The 23,273-nt window shown below is 37.3% G+C and overlaps 1 protein-coding gene across 3 annotated transcripts in view; it reads right to left on the bottom strand.

The window, feature by feature from the left end:
* Esyt2 (extended synaptotagmin-like protein 2) overlaps nucleotides 1–23,273 on the bottom strand; it is a 110,746-nt gene that overhangs the window by 19,396 nt on the left and 68,077 nt on the right. For all 3 annotated transcript variants that reach the window (XM_083142537.1, XM_083142536.1, XM_083142538.1), the window contains exons 13-19: nucleotides 21,645–21,803; nucleotides 19,190–19,342; nucleotides 17,199–17,328; nucleotides 13,209–13,374; nucleotides 11,421–11,513; nucleotides 2,823–2,919; nucleotides 2,195–2,338 (exon numbers count right to left, since the gene is read on the bottom strand). In XM_083142537.1, coding sequence (XP_082998663.1) covers nucleotides 2,195–2,338; nucleotides 2,823–2,919; nucleotides 11,421–11,513; nucleotides 13,209–13,374; nucleotides 17,199–17,328; nucleotides 19,190–19,342; nucleotides 21,645–21,803 — 942 coding nt within the window. The remainder of the gene's footprint in view (nucleotides 1–2,194; nucleotides 2,339–2,822; nucleotides 2,920–11,420; nucleotides 11,514–13,208; nucleotides 13,375–17,198; nucleotides 17,329–19,189; nucleotides 19,343–21,644; nucleotides 21,804–23,273) is intronic.

Below are 23,273 nucleotides of genomic sequence, written 5' to 3'. Positions count from 1 at the left end.
TCTAGATAAAACCGTCACATTTCTCCGCTACAAATAGAACAAATACCAGTCCCTGCAGGACTGCACTGAGGTTGAGCCGAAGCAATCTTCCACTCGCATCGGTTAAGCAGTGGCAGACAGTCGCATGCGCTCCTCAAGTCACAGGCCGAGAGCGTGTATTTCTTCTGCAACCAAAGTTAGCATCGGACAGGGAGTTTGAGTGTGTATCGGAGTGTTTCAACTCTTATTGTTTTCAGTTTTTCTCAGTTTACGGGTTTGGTTTGCCGAATGTATATGAAAATATGTGAAGGTACCAGTTAGTACCTAGTAATACGTACTATAAAAGAGCCTTTGTCCAAGCAGTTTTCTGCCCGTTCTTTCTCACATAAAAATGAGATAATTAAAAATGGACGACCAACACCAGAACTACCGAACTTGGTTCAAAAGACCAGTAAATTCACTAGACATTTCCAGTGTAATATGTATACCAAATGTGACTGGATAGCCAGCTTGCGATGAGCTAAATGCGGTGTTTTGCTGGTATTGTCTGTTGTTTGGAAAGGATAGAAATACTTCTTGGACCAAAACTGGGTACATGCATTTGGAAAATTTAATGAAGTCAATAGACGAGCACGCACTGTCTGTTAACCATCTACGATCGTCTGTGGCTACAGCTGTTTTTGGGGAAAACAGAATAGAAACTGCGATTGATGACCAGCTTAAAAATTAAATGAACTATTAGCAGATGTGATTTTTATCAAGGCAAGCTTGCCCCTTGATTTGCTATTACTTAAAAATTATATATTCAGTGCTTCGGCTAACTAAATGGTCACCGCACGCCACTGTAACTGTAGAAGCCTACACAGGTTCTTTAACTGTTCCAACCACCACCTCCCAAGGAGATTTTCTGTGGTATGTGGCAAAAAAAGCTCCATTTGGAAAAGCTTCAATCAGCACAAATATGTATTAATTCTACGTTCATATTATATATCCCCATGAAGAGTAGCCTAAAAAAGAACATCCATACTGAGATATCATGCACAAAAGAATGATCTCCCAGATAAATTTGCTAAACTTGGGAATGTTAATATCGATGATTATAATTTTTAAAAAATTGAAGACAGTTGAAACTAACTTAGATAATTATTACTTGTAATTTTAACATGTATATTTTGTTGGAGCAAGCACATCCCTTTGCCCCCGCCAGGTCACACCTATGCTTACATTCACACAGTGAAAAGAAATATTGAATATTATACCTTGAAACATATTGTACTTCACGCATTGTGCTAAATACATAAGCATTTTTAATAAGATTAAATTGATGCAAATTATTTTTTTACCATCCTGTCTCTGAACCGCCCATCCTGATTTTTTCATCAGGCATTAGTACACACTCTGAGCTACCTATATGTAAAATTTGGGGGAAATTGAAGGAGAAGGGGGGGAATTGCATGAAATTTGGTGTTAAAGTTAGTCATTTGTTTTTCTAAAAAAATACATAAAACTATACATAAAAATACATGGTTATTGATACACTCATCTGAAACCTTATTTAAATGAAAGCTTACACTATTCTGAACAAAAGAAAACAAACTTGAAGGTTCTACGTCAAACCTAAGGGAAGATACAATCATTTATAACCTAATGTGTGTCATTCAAAGTGGAGATGGAAGTGGCGCACACAGCGATTTTAAAAAGCGTGTAATTTCTGAACCCTTTGACCAATCTCAAAAAAATTATCATTTTTGTAATCAGCATCAAAAGTTGTATAAGTATACCAAATTATACCAAATTTTATCAAAATCGGGGTTGGTCTGTGACATTTTCACAAAATTCTAGAAGTGCAATGTCGAAGAGGAAAGAACGAGCAAGCTACCCGATGTAATATCTTGTTTCAAGATGCAAGGAGGACACAGGCATTTAAACATGTTAACTACCTCTAATTGCAGGATACAAGCAGATGTTGAATGAGAGCATGGGAAGTGCTCAGTGGTGTTGTCCCATTTATTCATTCAGTCACAGCAAAAAAAATCACTTTGGATTGGGTATGTAGATTAGGTACCAGTAAACAATCAGGAAGGCTACAGAAATGGACTTGAGATGAATCTTACTTCACAACTACAGCATCAGCAGTTAGAAGAGGACTAAATACAGACAAAAGAAAAAAAAAGCATGTGATCCTATATTTTGTTCAGCCTTGTTCAACACTTACCTGCCCCATGACTGGGCTGGCCGATGAAAACCATCCCTTCTTGGTGACCACAGAGACTTCCAGCTGGCGAGAATTCAGCTCCCCTTGGGAGATCACGTACTCAAAGGTCTCGTCGTATACTGGGTTGCAGTTGTCCTTCATTGTCTGCACATACACAAGATTTTTATGTAGTCGCAAGTTTCTAACTATAACACTCAGTTCGGTTTACCCAACCATTTATCATTTCAATGCTCATGCTAAACCTCTGATTTGACATTGAAATTTAAACAGGGTTGTAAATCCTATTATTTGTCACATTAAATATGAAGAAATTAAACAACACCTGTTACTTTAAAAAACTAACTTTGAAATCGAACTTTTATGCATTTTTAACCAATCTTTTTAATGGCTATGTTACTTACTTTCCCATTCTTGAAGAAGAGAATGAGTAGTTTTCAAAACATTAGAACTTACCAGGAAGTTAATAAGTATAAGAAGGAATGTCTTTAAAATATCCATTCAAGAGTACCAGTACTGGCATCGGCAGGAATTTGTAAATAACCAGTCAAAAGAGTTAATCAGTTCAGCCCTACTAAATGTATTTTACGAAACGCATAGAAATATCAATACTTCTCTTGTATATACTTACTTCAGTCTTCCTCTTGGAGTCCTTGGACCTCTCGGGCAGTAAGTACAGCTTCACATAAGGATCAGGTATGTTGGAGGGATCATTCAGTGGAAGATTTCTGCAATGTACAAAAATTTAAGTTATGCATCTTCAGTAAAGTACAGAACCATTTGCATAATATTTAGATTTCTCGTCTCTAGTCAGTTAAGATATACAAGCGGAGTGGTTGTCTCAGCACACTTTGATGCCAGAGGTTCCAGGTTCGAATCCCAGTCTGGGCATGGGTGTTCTTTGTGATTGTCCCTTCATCAATTTCATATCATCACTCCTTTTCATCTTCACGATTAGCCAAAAGTGGCAGAAAAGCCAAGTAAAATAAATCAAATCAATCAATTCAAATATACAAAGTGTTTCCGTGATCTTGAATCAAACTGGCAGAGTGGGTGGAGTTTGGGGTTTGTTTTTTAAAGTCCACTTTACACACATAAAGACTAAACTTTCTAAACTAGGACATACAGTTTAAAGTGGGATCCGAACCACTATATGCCTCCACCAGGTATCGAAGCTGGAACGACAGGATGGATGGAGACTGACCCAAGTACCGATATGAAATAAGGAACCCCGGTCTGGAAACACATTGTTGAAAAGGTTGTAAGCCAAAACTAGTTCTGGCTGCCTATGATAGTGGGTTAATACGTATTCTCAAAAAAATTTAAAAAGAAATTTAAAAATACACTTCTTGTACTTACGTATAGCATGCAAGCTTCTCTGCATTCCTCAATGGTCGCAAGAGGAGGGCAACAGCCTGTCACATAATAGGCTGTTAAATGTAAACAACCCTCAGCTAGTATTCTAACTCACGCCAGAATATATCGGCAAGCTCAAAAATCTATATTTCTCCTATTTTTAGTTAATCAACAAATATTTTCATTTTTTTCTTTTGTGTCAGTATTCACATTTTTATACTAATTTTTACTTTTTTATTCTTAAATTTTTGATTTATTTTTTACATTTTTAAAAAAAAATTGATTGTAGTAAAAAGTCACTATGATAACTAGCACCTGTTTTCTTGAATTAAGTGTTATACGTATGCACATTTTCATTGTTATTGCCATATGCAATTCGCACTCGGGAAACAATAAATCTAAATGACCCCACCAATGTAGTCAATGGTGCAGAAACGCCACTCCCAATCAGAATTGACTCCAGTTACTTTGAAGAGTCACACATTAATATCCACCACAGCAATTACAATATAAAGGAACAGCTCGAAGCTGAAATAAATAGATCTGAAAATGGCTTTAAATTATGACATCTAAATATTCAAGGTTTACTCAACTCTATGGACGAATTTAAACAAATAATATCGGATTTAAACTTTCACCTGATAGCCATTACAGAAAGCTGGTTAAAACCGAATATTAGTAATAATATAATAGACAAATAAAACTCCCATCCCATGACTGTTTAAAACCACAACAATAAAAAACTTTCTCAGTCTAAAAGAACCATTTCAAATTAAAAAGATAATTTTTGGGAATTTTAATAGGTTTAGCAAATTTTCCAATTTCTTCCTTCACCAAAGTCATACCGTATCCTTTTTCCTGGCTTTTGAAGAGATTTGACGTGGCTATGAAGTATTTCAGATAGCCTAAAAAATAAACCTGAAGAAGGGAACAGTAGTTTCCTGAAATGTCGTTCGGAAAAAATAGATACCACCTATACGTAAGTACAAGAAGTTTTATAATTATTTTCTAAAATATTTTTGAGAATGCGTATTAATCTGAAAAAGTGAGTAATTCGCACAACCATAAGTTATGAATTCTATGATAGTAGAATAAGACAACTGAAAGATGTAGCTTGTATATGTAATACGGACATTCAGGGTGCACTGCCTGGCAGTAATGGCTGACGATTGGGTGCTGAGCTGAGGGACATCGTTTGCATCCCGTCCTGGCATGAATCCTTGGTCTCTGTTATCGTTAAAATGACTCCAGGGATGGCGGAGCTTCTTCTGCATCTATGAGAGGGCCTGCCATCTGAACAGCTACTGTAAAGTTTTCATCGCAGTGTTACAATGCACTATGGTAATGTCCGTATTAAATCTACAAGCAGCATCTTTCAGTTGTCTTATTCCACTGTAGGCAGCCTCAACTAGTTTTGGTTCCAGCCTTTGTGGCAGAGTGGTTAGGATAGTGCGCTACGATGCAAGGGATTCCGGGTTTGAATCCCAATATGGATGAGTGTCCCTTCATCAATTTAATAATATCACCACTCATCCTTATCTTTGTGATTAGCCAAAAGTGGCAGGAAGAGAAAGTAAAAAAAAAAAATCAATCAAATTAGTTTTGGCTTATAACTTTTTAATGGTAAAAGGGCCAGGGTTCCTTATCTTACAAGGTGTACAACTTTGCTTCCGCCGTGTTTCCCCAAAAATATGACGCTGTAATGAAAAACATTGCTTACACAGGCATTATTCAAAGTATTGTCCATCGCTGGCCACTACTTTCTCCCATCTTTCGGGCAGCGTACGAATGCCGCGTCTAAAAAATTGTTCATCTTTGGAGGCGATCCACGAATCGATCCACTTTTTGACTTCTTCATAAGATCGGAAGTGTTGGTCAGCCAGTTCATGAGCCATTGATCTAAACAGGTGATAATCAGAGGGAGCGATGTCTGGAGAATAAGGCGGGTGGGGTAGGATGTCCCATCTTAATGTTTCCAAGTACGTTTTCACCACTTTGTCAACGTGGGGTCGTGCGTTGTCATGCTGCAAAATCACTTTGTCGTGCCTCTCGCTGTATTGCGGCCGTTTGTCCTTCAATGCTCGGCTCAAACGCATTAATTGTGTTCGATAACGAGCACCTGTGATTGTTTCACTTGGTTTTAACAGCTCATGATTGTTTCACTTGGTTTTAACAGCTCATAGTACACGATGCCAAGCTGGTCCCACCAAATGCAGAGCATGATCTTGGAGCCATGAATATTCGGTTTGGCCGTCGACGTGGAAGCATGGCCGGGATATCCCCATGATTTTTTGCGTTTTGGGTTATTGTAATGAACCCATTTTCCATCCCCGGTCACAATCCGATGCAGAAATCCCTTCCGTTTTTGCCTCTGAAGCAACTGTTCACCAACACACAAACGCCGTTCAACGTCGCTTGGTTTCAGTTCATACGGGACCCAAGTTCCTTCTTTCTGAATCATACCAATGGCTTTCAGACGTTTTGAAATGGCTTGCTGTGTCACTCCCAATGATCGTGCCAATTCTTCTTGAGTTTGACGCGAGTCTTCACTCAGCAATGTCTCCAATTCTGCATCTTCGAAAACTTTCTGTCGTCCACCACTATGCCGGTCTTCGACGTTAAAGTCACCGTTCTTGAAGCGTTGAAACCACTCACGACAGGTTCTCTCACTTATAGCGTCCTCACCATACGTAGTGGAGAGCATTCGATGAGCCTCAGCCGCAGTTTTCTTCATATTGAAACAAAAAAGTAGAACCTCCCGCAAATGGCGAGAATTTGGCTCGTACACTGACATTTTCAATCGCGAACAACTTCATGATGCACACACCACTCGACTAATGTTTGAATGGGGTTATCTTGACAGAGGTCCAAGCTAACTGCATGACGTCTGCGATCTGCTTCTTTCGACCGCTACTTCCTGTTGTTGCCACCTGTCGGAAAATGGCGGAAGCAAAGTTGTACACCTTGTACATTGGTACTTGGGTCTGTCTCCATCCATCCTGCTCGTTTGATACTAGGTCACAGAAACACCCTGTATAGGATTTTCATGTGGATATAAATACGGTTAAGCTGACGCACATACCAATACTGATTCTCTTACTGATTTACAAAAATACTGTTACTTGAAAATTGCAACAATTCAAAGTAGTTCTGAATATTTACAAATTGTAATATATACATGTTTCGTTGGAATTATATCACAGAAATACACCAGTATTTTACTTTAAATATTCCTAATTTCACATGACACACACTGGAAAAGTACCGGTCATTATCGGTGATTAAATTTCAGTCCAATATTGATACATGGTTATATGTATCAATTCAGAATATAAATTATAAAATTTCTCAAGAATATTACACATAATTCCATATCTGCCTCTTACCAATATAATAGAGAATGTGTGCATCCTGTAAGTGGAGAGCATGTGATACTTTCCCCAAAAAAATATTTCTCAAAGTTACACTTACATACAAGGTAAGTCAAAAAGAATGGAACAACTTTACACAGTTATTATGACACACCTATTTACGATGAAAAATCAAACAAGGCATCAATATGAAGAAAGAAGACTCTAACTAACTAACTAACTAACTAACTCCCTAGCCTTCTTAAACCCGAAGGTTTAAGCAGCAACACAGGCCTTCCATCTTTCCCTATCCTGAGCAAGTTCTATATACTCTTTTCCATCCCTACCGATTTCCTTTAGGTCCATCTCAACGTTGTCCCTCCATCTTCGTCTTGGCCTTCCTACAGGTCTCTTACCATCAGGTTTCCCAACAAGAATCCTGTAAACTCCTCTTTCCTCTCCCATTCGTGCCACATGGCCTGCCCACCTGTCTTCTTGATTTAATTATTCTAATAATATCTGGACATGAATATAAATTATGTAGTTCTAAATTATGTACCCTTCTCCACTCACCTGTCTCCTCATCCCTTTTAGGTCCAAAGATTTTCCTAAGGATCTTATTTTCAAATACTCTCAATTTATGTTCCTCTTTCAATGTAAGGGACCAAGTTTCACATCCATTTAATACTACAGGCAAAATTACTGTTTTGTATATTTTAACTTTTAGTTTCTTAGATATTAAACAAGACTCTGGAAGTTTTATTCCCATTTGGTGTGCTTATGCTGCTTTGCCTCTGCTCTGTCAGGGCAGCAAGGTAGCAGGGTAGCAAAATGGCAAATAACCAGTAGAAGGTGTATTGGGTTGGAATTAATGAATACTTTTCTTTGGGGATGTGAAGGATTCTGTGTATGCTCCACTCCTTCCAAAAGATCTGCCAGAGTTACAATGATGACTTGTTAGTGCCTTCGAAACTATAGACGATGACATCTGTTTGATTAGCGTTCAGAAGTTTACTACATGATACGTGGTTCCAATATTGAATCTTTTTAATGTGAGTCATGTGAGTAAAAGTTCCAGTGTTTTTTTGTTTATATTGACGCCTTGTTTGATTTTCTATCACAAAGAGATACATCATAATAGGGATGGGCCAATATGAAATGTTGGCTGATACTGATAAAGTACTGATATAAAATTTACCGATACCGATATTCTACCAATCCGATATAAAATTAGAAATGGTCCTTGAAGAACCTCGAAGGTTCATTGACGTCCTTAATAAATGTGTGTTTCAAGGTAACTGCAGTGCAAAAGAAATTGCATATTTAGACATTTACTAAGGATGTGCCGAAGCCGATTACAGATGTATAAAAATCGGCAGAAATTGACACATTGGCATCGGTATCGGCCTTGCCAAAAATCCGATATTTAAACCGGTACAGATTATACTAGAGTTTTACCTTCTAATAAGTTTTATATTTTAGTTTTGTAAGATTTATTGAAAATTAGGTTATGATTCTTCATCACTGTAGAGTTTTTGTAATAAATTATTGCAAACTCTCAATCAGACGATCAACCTAACTCAAAATCGGAAATAAAACAGTACATTGCTGAACCAGGATCTGCTGTTGTATTGGAAATTAAAAAATGAGTATTCAAACCTGAAGCAAGTGCTGAGAAAATACTTGGGCATACCTGCTGCATCAGTATTGAGTGTTCAGTGTTGCTGAACAGATTTGTGATAAGAGAAGAAGTAGGTTACTTCCTGAAAAGCTTCCAAAACTCTGTTTCTGAGGTTGAATCTGGCAGCAGTAAATTTTCAACATTAAGAACAGGAATTAATTTTGCATTTCAAAGAACTGCTTGTGTACTAACGTAAAATCTCTTGAGAATCCATGTTCTTCTTAAAGGTTCACATAACCACCCTTTGTAGATGCAAATGTACATTCGCATCTCTTGAGAATATATATGTATATACCGCGTGAGGCACCTAAAGGTACCACCTGAAATAGCGAAGAAACCAGAAACAGTAGAGATGTGAGGTTTGCGGGAAACAATAATATCAAATGGGGCTCGTAAATCGGAGGTATGGGGTGGGTCGAAAAATATCAACAAATGGGGTATCTGGAGCAAAGTCATATTTTTTTAAATGGAACGATATACAATAACATGCATAATATAAAAGAGCACACACAGAGAAACACAATGCCGTTGGTCTCATGCATCTACTGCACATAGGAACGAAGATATGGCCATGTGAAAATATGTAAACAAACTAACAAGTGGCCCACTTGACCGTCAGTACCACGGCATGTACAAGTATGTGATGTCGGAAGCCATTGGACAAGATGAAGACAGAACGTGTTAAAGGAAGAAAAAATACAGTAGACATCGTCAGCATCATGTATTTGACAGTGTTACAGCATAATGAAAATGACCATGACAGTATGTCGAAGTACCACTGCGTAAGAAGCGAAAACCTGTCAAAGTGTGTGTTCAAAGTGGTGGCCGTCAGCTGCGATACAGGCAACGAGGCGCCCACGCAAAGATCGTTGCACAGAATGTAGCATCTCGTAGGGAATGTCCCTACAGGCTGCAGTAATGCGGTGTTGCATATCCTCTGGAGTTGTTGGCACATCCCGGTAGACAATGTCCTTCAGCTTACCCCACAGGTAAAAAGTCTAACGGTGTCAAATCTGGGGAACGAGCCAGCCATTTGACAGGCCCTCCACGTCCAATCCAACGATTTGGAAATGTATTTTCCACACATGCTGTAGCACGTCTTGCACTGTGAGCTGGGCACCCGTCTGAAGTGGTATGTCCTCCAATAGTACAGGCAGTTCATGTTGTAAAAACTGTATGTATCGGTCAGCATTCAGTGTCCCTTGTATAAAAAAAGGGCCAATGATATGTTCACCCACTATACCACACCACACGTTCATACTCCATGGGCGCTGGCGTTCCACTTGGCGAAGCCAATGTGGATTTGTCACCGACCAATAGTGCATGTTCCTTAGGTTGACATTTCCATGATTGGTAAAAGTTGCATCGTCAGTGAAGAGGATACGTGACAAATCGGGTGTGTCGTGTCGTAACAACCATGTGCAAAACCGAACACGGTCCACAAAATCATTCCCGTGAAGTTCCTGATGGAGGGAGATATGATATGGGTGAAACTTGTGTGTGTGCAGAATGCGCAATACACTTCGCTGACTCATCCCAGCATCCCTGGCAATTTCACGGGAGCTAACGTGCGGATTCACAGCAACAGCGGCGAGAACATTTGTTGCACCAGCCTCACCTGTAGTTGGCTTGTTCCGCACACGTGCTCGTGGTGTTACACTTCCGGTGTCTCTTAATTTAATAAATAACTTACCAAACAGACGTCGAGATGGCTGTCGTCTGTCCGGATATCTCTCTGCGTACACACGGTAGGCTTCTGAGGCATTCTTTCGGCATTCCCCATAAATCAGGATCATGTCTGCTTTTTCTATGTTTGTGAACACCATAATCTTCGCTCTTACCACTACGACTGCTTGCTATGAACTAACACGATCTCGTGGACCTGCTATCAAAACTTGCTCTGCGTAAAGGCAGTTCTGTCAGGCACCTGAGAAGTCTTACATGCCGTGGTACTGACGGTCAAGTGGGCCACTTGTTAGTTTGTTTACATATTTTCACATGGCCATATCTTCGTTCCTATGTGCAGTAGATGCATGAGACCAACGGCGTTGTGTTTCTCTGCGTGTGCTCTTTTATATTATGCATGTTATTGTATATCGTTCCATTTAAAAAATATATGGCTTTGCTCCAGATGCCCCATTTGTCGATATTTTTCGACCCACCCCATACCTCCGATTTACGAGCCCCATTTCATATTATTGTTTCCTGCAAACCTCACATCGCTACTGTTTCTGGTTTCTTCGCTATTTCAGGTGGTACTTTTAGGTGCCTCACGCGGTATATATGATATGCAATACAAATGTACATAGCAAATTTATTTTTGTCATGCTGAAAATAACATCCCATTTCTGTTTAATAATCTTACAGTATGTATCGGAATCAGTTAAATATCGGCATCGGTATCGGTTCCAAAAATTATCGGTGAGTACATCGGCATCGGTAAATTTTCAGCTTCGTCACATCCCTAACATCTACTTTTTTAGAAAGTAGGGCATGGCGATGATCCATAAAAATTACAACAAAATGGCAGAATTTTGCACTAAATTATCAGATGTTTATCGATATGTCGGATCAGTAAAACGATCGATAATTTTACTGATAAACCGATACATTGATATACCTATATCGACCGATACTGATAAGAGTACTGATTAATCGGTCCCATCCCTACATCATAATAACTGTGTAAATTTGTTTAATTCTTTTTGACTTACCTTGAATAACAGAATTCAAGAAGTAGTGTTTATGGTAATTAAAATAATAAAATTTCATGGTGACACTGGGTAAAATATATTTTGATTGTAACTATTTTAATCTAAATGTATCTACAATGCATACTCACACTATTTTGTGAACAACAATCACCAATCTCTGGCGTGGGACACTGTACCGGAGGGTAAACTGAATCCTGCCCAGTCCATGTTCACCTGATGACCTGTACAAGAAGAAATAAATGACTGTTATATCAGCTGAAAATGGCATAATGATTAAGTAGAAATTGAAAAATTCCACAATGCAAGTTCTATTTATTTCCTTGGATAATTTTGTAATAATGGTCATCACACTTGCTAAAAATTTTACTAACGAATGGTTCAATAAACTATTCAACTGGTTGCTCAAGAATATTTTAAATTTGTGACTATTTTATGATATGTTGATTGATTGATATATTTTATTTTACTTCGTGTTTTGTGACTCTTGGCTAATTTGCAAAGATGGGGATGAGTGATGAAATGATGAAATTGATGAATGAACATTCACAAACAACCATGCCTGAGTGGGATTCGAACCTGGGATTTTATGATGTGTTAAAAAACATACAAAATGCTCATGAATTTCATCAATTTTTCAATGCATGTTTCTGATGATTTTTCTTATATAAATACTGATTATTACTTCAGAACAGTTATGAAGCACATGGGAATTCATTGCTCTGTGCATTAATTTTCAAGTATGTAAAATATATTTTCCTATTCATCAACAAATGGTGGAACACAGAGGCACAGTGTTACCGCAGGTAACAGCAAAATGTAAAGAAATTAGAAAGTTTTTCATTAAAATAACAACATTATCAAATACGTTAATCAACAGCATTACAGTCAAGTGTATATTGCAGAGGACATTTTTTTCTGCAGCTGACAAAAGCAAAGAGGCAGGCCGTTCCACTATCCTCAAGAGGAAAGGGTGCCAATGCAAGGGAACAGCGGGGCAAGACTTAGAGGCAAGTGTGCTAGGGGGTTATTCATTTGCCTGTTTAGGGGCCCACTTGCCGGTCCAGCCTACCGGATCAGCAAGTGTTGTCACAATGGATTTCCAGAAAAGAGCTAACTCCCACCTATTTCTCTGAAGCAACAAGAGCTAGACTGAAAAGCCAAAGCTGGATTTAACTACAACTGAGACCGTTTACGTAAAAGACGAAAAGATAATTACTTGATGCGATTCGTGATTTGGACAAACCTTGCTCCAAAAAACTAAGTTGGCAACAGTAGTACGTACATCTGGACTTCCCTTCCACCGCTGGAGGAGGGGAATTCTGTCAACTGTTCAATGCACAAACGTCAAACTGACCCGAGAAATGTGTGGTTCTTCTTCCCCTTTCCATCTCTTTGTAAAGAAACAAGAGATGGTTGACAAGGCTCGACCACAATTCACTGGATTTTCATGGTAACTCTCTCATGAGTGGTAGCTCTTTCTTTCTAGAGTGATTGTGGCTAAATAATTGAGCGAATTGGGGGGAAAGTGAAATGAATAAAAATCTTAGATCAAAGTCATCTTTTTTTTTTGGGGGGGGGGGTAGGGTGGAGATGATAACGTCTGATGGCCGGTAATACTTTTGAAAAAGTCACGCCACGCCACCGGTGGAACAGTAGAAAAAACTGAGATATTTTTCGTACAATGTGGATATTAATTCTAGTACTAAAAAATGCAGTCTATCCTTGTGACATTAAACCAATGGTGGTCACACAAGGAAGTGAACGTCCCATTTGAGTTCTCACTGTAACCGTAATTTGCAAATAAGAGTTCACACAAAGTGATTCTGATTGCACTTTAAACTGTAGGTCCAGTCCCAATTAGCCTTTCTGTGCATAAAGTGGACTAAAAACAAACAAGCAAAGAAAAATTCACTTACGATGAATTGGAGAGAACTCGCTGGCGAATGTCTGCTCCTTCCACCATGGAAGTCGTAGCCGTGGAGATGAGCTCCTCCACGGGGTGCCTCGTGTTGGGGCTGGACTTTGCGGGAGAGCCACTGCTCTGCAGGGACTCCTTGGAGGGTTGCTTCACAATGGAGCTTCCTGTCGATAGGAAACAGATGAAGTGTAACAGGTAATCCAATTCAATTAAGATTCATATCAAACTCACTTGTATAGAATAAGGAACTGATATTTAATGTACTTATGTGACAACACAACTTAGCACCTAACCTCAACTTTCCTATGTACATATGTTTGATTTTGACATGGAAACTTCCTATGAGAATACTGGAAATAGTATTCTGAATATTAGTGACAATGGTTCTACAGGGTGGTTCAAAAAGTCACTTAACACAGATAAAAAGCATCAAATAATCTTATTTTCCTGTAGTTTACGGTTATTACAAGCATAAGAAAACAGTTTTTCTTTGTGACGTTTCAGGAGAACACATGCTCCTTTCATCAGACATTTATTTTCATTTTGACTAAAGATACAGTTATAACAATGGTTAGTAATTTTTTAAACAAAAAGAATCCGTTATATAATGGATGTTGTCAATGTTACATTGTTGTAATATAGCAACTTAACTGTGAAAAAAGCAGTCTATTTTATTTTTATTTCAGATTTTTTTAAAATTATGAATCCCAAATATCATCAGGTAATTCAAATTCATCATTGTTTTCACAAAGTCTCTTGATGTTTTCTGTTACATTAAATTTTAAAGATGGTGGCTTACTCCATTTGTGAAAAAGAAAACTCCATACTGGATCTATGTTACCATTTTCATTATTTAACTTATTCCAGTGTTCTTCTGCAATGAACGAAGCTTCCCAGACATTCAACTCTTGTGTTTTTCGTTAATCTTTTGAAAACCCTTCTCTTTTTAATCAAATGCTTCTCTTCGATGATATGAGTTGACAAACCTGTTCTTGGGTTTAGATTTATAATGTCCAAATCGTGTTCGTGCCATCTTATTGCCATTTTCCTTGCTGTTTTTCCCACATAATCCTTTGAACATGAACAACTTATATTATATATTCCTGTGGTTTCCACATCTGGTAGAGAGTTTCTCATTTTGAATTCATTAAATGTACATTCCAAACTTCTTGGTGATCTAAAAACAATTTTGAAATTAAAACTTCTAAAAAAATTTGCAATTTTATGTGAGAATCCCTTGTGGAATGGAATGCACACAAATTTCTTTTCAACAGATCTTATACAGATTATAACTGTATCTTTAGTCAAAATGAAAATAAATGTCTGATGAAAGGAGCGTATGTTCTCCTGAAACGTCACAAAGAAAAACTGTTTTCTTATGCTTGTAATAACCGTAAACTACAGGAAAATAATTCTATAATGCAAGCAATGTGTACATACAAGAAAAACTATCGAATAATCTGTTTATGAACTTCCTTATGAACATAAACATTAGCCTTGTCACTGTGAAGGACTTTTCATTTAATGGAAGCGTCACACTGTAATTGTTCGTGATAACCATTCATAATGCGCAGCTCTTCATGGATGTATCGGATTAAAATCTTGTGCAATGACATGTGAACTTCTCTCCCTAGACGTTACTTTGATCGCGATGCGTTACCGATGCGCTAAACAAATTTTAAGGCATTTTTCTAACACCTCGAAAAGGAGCTAATTGGTACAAGAATTCAGTCATAACTTTTTACTAGTTAAAGATACATCCCTAGTTCCGTTTTATTACAGGTTAGGACCCCTTTGAAGAGAGGACCACCAAGGACAAGATCTTCCAACAGGGCTACAGGTAACGAACATCTCCTATGTCTTTCTTCACCCCGCCTCTTCAGTTAAGTAAAGTGTTAAGTTAAATGTTCGTGTGTCCTTATTTCACAAGGGCTTTAGACGGTAGGGATGGGACGGATTAATCAGTACTCTATCAGTATTGGCCAATGTAGGCATATCAGTGTATCAGTAAAATTACCGATTATTTTACTGATCCAATAAATCTATAAATATCTTGTAGTTTTGTGCAAAATTATACCATTTTGTTATAATTTTTATGCCATACACTTTAACATTGTAAATGTCGAAATATGCAACTTCTTTTGCACTGCAGTCAGCTGGAAACACATTTATTTAGGTCAATGAACCATTCAGGTCTTCAAGGAAGATATGGAATTTTATATTGGATTAGTAGAATATCGGTTATTGGTATCGGAATATTTTATATCAGTACTTTATCGGTATCGGCCAAAATTTCATATTGGCCCTTTGCTAATTTGTAGTAAAATTCACAGGTCTGTTGTAGGTTCGATACCCACCAATGACGAAAGAAATTTCACCTGAAGACTGGAGAAGAGGTGCTCTCTCGAACTGTAGTGTTAGAATAAGTATAGCTTAAAGCATTGGACAATGGATAATGTCCAATTAACATTGCATTCTAATATTGGAAATGTCCAGCAGGTGGGTGTGTATGTTTCATCATGTTACGCAAAAGCTGTCCACACATTCTGATAATGATTTTCATAATGCTGCCTTTCAGGTTTTGGGAAAAAGACAGGTTGATACTTCACTACATGGTTCATACATGTTGCTGATCATTGATTGATTGAAATTAAAATTTTGGGTGTGTCAGCGCTTAGGCTATTTTGGACCCGTCACATTATACGGGGTCCAGCCCCTTACCAAAACTATAATAAAACACGTTCCTGAGGATTAAATTATTCTTACCTTTGTTAAAAGGCAAGGCTGTTACTCTCATGGTACTCAGCACATATAAAGACAACACACAGAATTATACTGGCCATATGACCAGTCGCCAGAGCCTCGTTAGTCTGCAAAAAGCAGTCCAGGGTGTACTACATGGACGTGAAGTTAACAATTGGGTGTACTATGTGGAAGGTCACTCCTTACACCCCATGTTGCTGATCATGCCACTTGTTTCGAGAGCTGCTGGTATGCCATCTATTGGCAGGTTGTGTAACAAGAATGGCCTTGGCAAAATATACAAGATCATTTCTGCAGATGTGCAGGATAATTGGATCACCCTGTAGTTAATTAAGGCCAATTACATACTATATCCATTATGTGGATATTCACCCCTTTCCCTTACTTATTTTAGATACACTGGGAGATATTATTGTGCTGGTGATCACTATAATCACTGACATCATGATTATTATTATTATTGACAGCAAATCTTTGAATAAATTTCTAAATACTACTTACTAATGTAGAAACTCTCTTTTTAACACACTGCTGTTTCATTACACCTAGTATTCATCTTTCTTATTTGTACATACGAGAAAATCAATGCCTGCCAAGCAGTTTTTCATTGCATTGCACATTGTCAAAAATCAAGTCTGACTGCAGAATTTTAGACTGGATTTTGTTAATATTTATTTTCAAGGAGCTTCCCAATTGTCCTCATAATGCTCAGTCGACACTAAAATTTTGAGGTTAAAACTGAAGTTGGATCTGAATCCACTAACAAAGGTATCGATGCTGGCCAACAAAGCTGTATGGGAACTTGCTCAATGTATAATTGCAACATGTAAGTGAAAGACTTCTGTTGCGCCAAATACATTCTCAATAAATCCTGCTCATGTGCAATGGCCGACCACATTAAGCATTCAACTTTGGATCTCATTGCTGGAGTTCCTAGCTTTGAGCCCTGGGCTGGGCATGTGTTCATTGTCCGTATCTTCATCGATAAAAGGCTAAAATTACATCCTCCTTCCTGCTAACTGACAACTCTATAATTCCCCCACAAGGAAAAATGGTTTATTTTCCCCATTATTCATGTGCAGCTTTGTGCACTAATGTAAGGTTTGGCAGAGTGCTATTTGCATAGATTTCTCTGCATTTCTTATGTGATACAACTTTTCAATTAAAGGGATTTCGTTACTTTCTTTACACATTTTTAAAAATTATTCAAATCTACAACACTCACCTGGTATATTCACAGGTTCCGATTTCTTTGGTGTTTCAGGTCGTACCAATGGTTTCTTTTCGTTTGTGATATCTTCATCCTCATCATCATCATCACTATCAAATACTTTAGGTTCTTCATATTTTAGCACCTTAATAATAACAAAACGTTAGTCACATGAAACACAACATATATGATCAACTTTCACAGTAATATAACATATGAAATGTTATCGTAAAAATCCAACATTCATAGTACAATCCAATAGTATGTTATTGCTCAGGCCAAAAGTATAAATCGACATGCGAGAACCAGAGGGACGTAACTCCAATTCATAAAATTTACAGGAGAGTGGAAATAATATACTGTATTTAAGCATGTATAATGCACACCCTGGTTTTTGATGGGAGAAAGCAACAAACAACTATATCTCGTATATAATGCGCAGTATAATCCAGGTTCAGGATCAAGAGCGAATGACGTCATAGTTCAGGGTGTCTATCAAAATAACAAATCTGAAATTCTTGACTTTTTCTTGGCCTTTTTTCCCTTTTTCTTAACATTTACTTAATTGCCCCTTACTTGGATAAAGTTGCAAAATTAAGAAAATATATATTTTTATTCTATGAAAAACCCCTACCTCAAGGCCAGTTAAGATGAAAACTGAAGTTGTACTTTACCAAGAGATTTAGTCTTGCTTTAATTATTTTAATGCATGTAAAAAATAATTCTTCAGACTTCATCTTGAACGGCCACATAACTTTATTTAATATATTTACAAAACTTCACACATACAAGAATGTAATTCTCAAGAAACAAATTGAACAAATCGTAACCTCAACTCAGTACAATCAAATCGCAATGCAGGTATATAAGAATGTAAATTCACTATACTGCGAAAAAAAAAATAGCAAAAAATCTTGACTACAAGCATAATTTCTTGACCTTCTCTTGACTTTCTTGACCTACCTGTCGATTTCTTGACTGATAGACACCCTGTACCTATTCAATGAGTTACCTGTTGCTATGTGGACCAAGAGGAGAATATTGTCTTGTGGTGTAAACAATTAGTCACGAACCCACGCCACCTCCCCCTCTCCCTCCACTGTGTATAACATCTCAAAGCTCTCACGTCTGTAACCCACCTTGTTTATTCTGTAGTAGAAGAAAGCAAGATCAAAATTGTGTTATGTATTTGCAGCACTCGGGAAAGTTATTCACTACAGCTTCTCGTCCAATGAATGCTGCTGATACTCCATGTGATGGGAGATGCATGCCCAAATTCTGCCAGAACAGAATGGTGCTGCTTTTCTCGGTGTCGCAAAATGCTCCGTTACAAAGTGAAAAATCATCGGAAATGACCATTTCACTTTTATAGTCTTTTTTTTTTTTAATTATTATTATTAAAGAAATGCAACTTGGTAATTTGTATTTGCACTGGTTGATATATACATGTTACTCAGTGACATAGTGAAAACATGTGTCGTTTTAATGTTGGCTGTCCAAATAATTCTGTGCATAATGCGCACCACAGTTTTTGGGGTCAAAAATTTGGGGAAAAAAGTACACATTATACATGAGTAAATACAGTATTATTACAAATGTGGCTGACTCAGTCAATTGGATATACATACGTGACTCCACATTACTGCTAAGAATTAAAAGTGGAGATATGTCAATCTTACTCCAAAGAGAGTAATATAATTAAGCCTTGTTTCCATATTAAAAAACACTAAGTTGCTGACCAAGGCAGTTTCTTAAGATATAAAAACACTTAACACGTAACGTTTCAACCCTGTATCAGGGTCTTCCTCAGACAAAGTTTTTATATCTTAATAAACTACTGCCTTGGTCAGCAACTTAGTGTTTTTCCAAATAGAGCTCTTCAGAGAAGTTTATTTAAGCAAAACTGAAAACCGAGGTTTTGCAGTTTTGTTCCTCTGGTTCTCATGTAATGAAATGTACTTCTCCAAGTATCAACTTTAAATTGTGATATTCCTCACAATACATACCTTAAGTTGAAGCGAGAGGACTATCTTGCTCTCGGGTCCAGACTGCTTCAGAGCGAACGGCTGGTGGTCTATTTCCATCAGGTGCTTTTCCAAAAGAGTGGTCAAATTGTATGTGAGGCGGCCAATTTCCTGACCAGTCTTCTGATCCATTACCTACATATATAAACCAAAAAAACATACTTATCAGATTGAAGATAGAACGTATTAATTTAAGCTTCACAGGGAAATTTTTGAAAGAAAGGGGCAGCAGCAAAATTCAGAATAGTATATCCAAACATGTAAGAGCCGGAAGAAACAACCACTATTTTTCAATCACTTAAAAATGATATCTTAGCTAGAATTAGAACTTCAAGCTATGGTGATGCAGTTGGTAGGGCATCTGGAGATCCTGGGTTCAACTCCTGTGGAGGGAAGGGATTTTATCTGCCAATGTTAAGCACATTAGAGTTAGACCTGCTTTAGACGAAAGCATTTCCTTGAACATTTTTGTTAGCGTAAATGCTATGTAAATGCTTTCAAATATCATATAACAGATGGTACTTTACACGGAAGCATTTCATGTAAAATTTCGGTTAGCTTCTGTGATTACAATGTATAATATATACAGCACGAAAGACACATCGAGTTACACCATCTATGCTGAGTGCTGGGTGTTTACAATTGAAACAACTAAAGTAGTCTTCCATACGTGCACAGTAAATGTTGAAAAGTATATATTTACGGAATGCCATTATATTGTACCTAATATTGTTTTATATGAAACATTATTCCTCTCGGTTTTTAAAAATGTGAAGTGATACATTGTTTACATCTTGCGCAGCAGCCATTAAAGCTGCACTCGTGACCCAGAGGTGACTTCTGATTAACTTAACTTTTACTTTTTCTTACACAACCTTTTCAATACATACTTGAGGGTGATCCTGTGTGTGTAGAAGGGGGTAAGGCAGCCACACTGAGTGAAGTGCAGCTCGTCTCCACTATGATTGAGATTGAAAATGCATGCATCTCTACTTTCACACCTGCTACGTGCCTTCCGAAAGTTATTGAATGAAAGAAAAACTACTAGAGAAATAAAATAAGAGTGTGAGGGCAGCATGGTTTCTTGATGAATATTGATTGATTTGTTGTTTTAAGTCCACTTTATGCACATTAAGGCTAATCGGGACTGGACCTACAGTTTAAAGTGGGATTCAAACCACTTGTGCCTCCACTGGGTATCAAACCCGGGACCCCTTGATGAATATTAATTTTAAGTTTAACTTATGCATATACGAGATAATCAGGACTGCAAAGTGAGGATCCAAACTACTGAGAATATGATCCATTGGGTCAAACCCAGGAATACATAACATGGGGGATGTATACACAGTGCTTTGGCACTACAAAAAATGAGTAAACCGAGAGCTTGTACATCCAAAATGATATTTTTATCAGGGATGGAAAAATGAAACGGGTACTCTTAGGTATTGAGCAATGTAGATACATTGTGTATCAGTTTATCAGTAAAATTACTGAAAACTTAACCAATGTGATGTATCTATAAATAGTCTGTAATTTAGTTTAAAATTCTGTTATTTTGTTACTAGTTTTATGATATAAAGGCATTAGCATATTCTGAAAAATTGACCTGGTTTACAGCAACAATTCTTATTTATTGTAGTCCGGCAACTAAACCTGGCAGTTTTTAAGTACAAATAGAAACAAAACTCTTTCATGTAATGAAGTCAATTTAATACATGTTGTACTACATCTCAAAGCATTTTAGGAAAATAGTATGAGTGGGAGTTTCAGCAAATTTCTTGAAAAGGACAGTTCATTTTTTGAATAGCACACCTGTGAGGTGCAGCAACTGAATCTGACGGTATTTAAATTAACACTGAACAGAAGTTGGTCGATGTAACGACATTCACCCTAATCTGTATGTTCCCAGTTGGAATACCATTTTCCTGTGGGTAAGGAACTTCAAGGAGATGGCATCAGCAATGAAAAGAACACCAGTGGACATCGCAAGGTTCAAAATCCCGAGAACATCGAATGAGTTTGGGTCTCTGTTTGGAGGAGTCATTCAAAAAATGAATTGTCCTAGTCAAAAAACTGCATGAAACTGCCTCTCATGTTATTTTCGTAAAATGTTTTGAGATGTAGTACAAACATGTATTAAATTGACTTCATTGCATAAAGAGTTTTGCTTTTATTTGTAATTAAAAACTGCCAGATTTAGTTGTCACACCCTGTATATCAATTAGATATAATAGAAATAAAACACCAATGCAGGAAAAGAAAAACCAAAACACAAATCTGACAACTTCAAATTTCCTCGCAATTTCAATATATATGAAAAAGTTGGTTTACTGGTGGTTCCTTTCATTCTTCCTTCTTGATTACAGTCATTCACCCTTGTAATTAAGTGCCATAAAAAAACATAATACAGAATTAATCAACCTGATATACCTACTTTAATGTGCAAAGTGTCGGCCTCTGGGTTGTTCACCAGGAAAGTGAATCCCTGTTCCCAAACAGGGTCTCCCGTTCGATACTGGACCGAGGTGATCTCCTGCTTCTTTCCAATACTGATCTGTGCGTAAGGATCAGGCCTGCTCGATGTCCGTGCACTCTGAATAGAAAGAAAATATAACAATAGTATTTGTAAGGTACCTAATAGGACTGAGCCGTTGTATTGGTATTGGAAAGTTAAAAGAGTTTGAAATTTAATTACTGATATCCATTGATATTTTTACGGAGTCTGAGTGTCTCATGGAATCCACAAAAATGCCACACGACATTTTCAAATAGTGTAAATCTCCTGCAAATTATGCATTTTTTTTTTTTGGAAATCACAATGTGGGTAGAAATGTATTTTGTGATTAACTGAATATCTCATGTGAAATTGTGAAACTATGATACATTTCCAATGGAAAACTTATAAATTTATAGATGTTCTGTACAAATTTGAATGGTTACAATTTTCAAGAATTGGTATTGGTATTGGTGGAAATCAGTACGAGCAGGAGTAGACAAAACTAAAAAAAAATTCAGGTGCCAGTCTCAGTTTCTCAGAAGCGAGCTTTTATTCTTTCTTTTTTTGCAAATACAAGCTAAGAAAGCCATGACTGCAACTAAGACAAGCTATGAAATGTGATCTTAAAACATTTAATTTAATAATTAATACAAGATTGTATTAAAGGTAATTCTTGCCAAGGAGTGGCCTTCCTAAAGAGGGCTCAACTGGGAACAGCATGAATAACTATGCAATACATTCTAATATATAACAGTCTCTACCATATCGCTGCAGTTATCAAAATTTGGCTACAAACAGTGCAAAAATTTATAATGATGTTTACTGTCCCGATTCAATGATGCACATGATACAGAAAACACACAAACATTTAAAAAAATAAAATCTCATACTTTACTCATTTTAAAAAAAATTAATGCAAATTTCTCTAGGCAAACTATTTTTTTTTTAAAAAAAAAAATTCAGGCACCATGGCGATTGTGTGCCCTGTATTTTTCTACCCCTGAGTACGAGTATTGGCAGCTGTACTGGTATTATGGTATCGACTCAGCCCTATTATATAATTTTTGACTTACCCTGTATACAGTACAAACTGCAGATAAATTACAGTAAAAGGCACCCAAAACAAATAAATATAAATCTGCCATTCTCTCATGTCCATTGCACAATTATTCCCACTGTTACTGCCTCCTGGCTATTAGTGGCAAACAACTGATTGCTTTGGTGTCAACTCAAAGGGGAGAACCACAGTATGTCACATTGGAGTTGGTGTCCGTCCCAATAAAAAGACTCCCATTTAAACAAATAATGTTGATATTTATACTGAGATAGTCAGGGGGATTGCATATGTTGTTCTCTAGGCATCTGTAATAGTTTTGTGCTTCTGTATGTCTAATTTCTATTACAAATATCTATGAGGCATGTCTGGAAAGTAAAGATTCACAACAGGCAGGCTGAAGGGAAATGTTCTTATTCACATAGTGGCTTTGACCTTGATCTGTATGCTTGCTCCTTGCTTGCTTGCAATCATTCAGCAGTGCTACACCGAGTTTTGATTGAGTAACACAT

Source organism: Lepisma saccharinum, chromosome 21, assembly GCF_977018435.1.
Source record: "Lepisma saccharinum chromosome 21, izLepSacc3.1, whole genome shotgun sequence".
Lineage (NCBI taxonomy): Eukaryota > Metazoa > Arthropoda > Insecta > Zygentoma > Lepismatidae > Lepisma > Lepisma saccharinum.
Note: the sequence above shows the minus strand (reverse complement) of the source record. Positions and strands in the feature narration are given on the sequence as shown.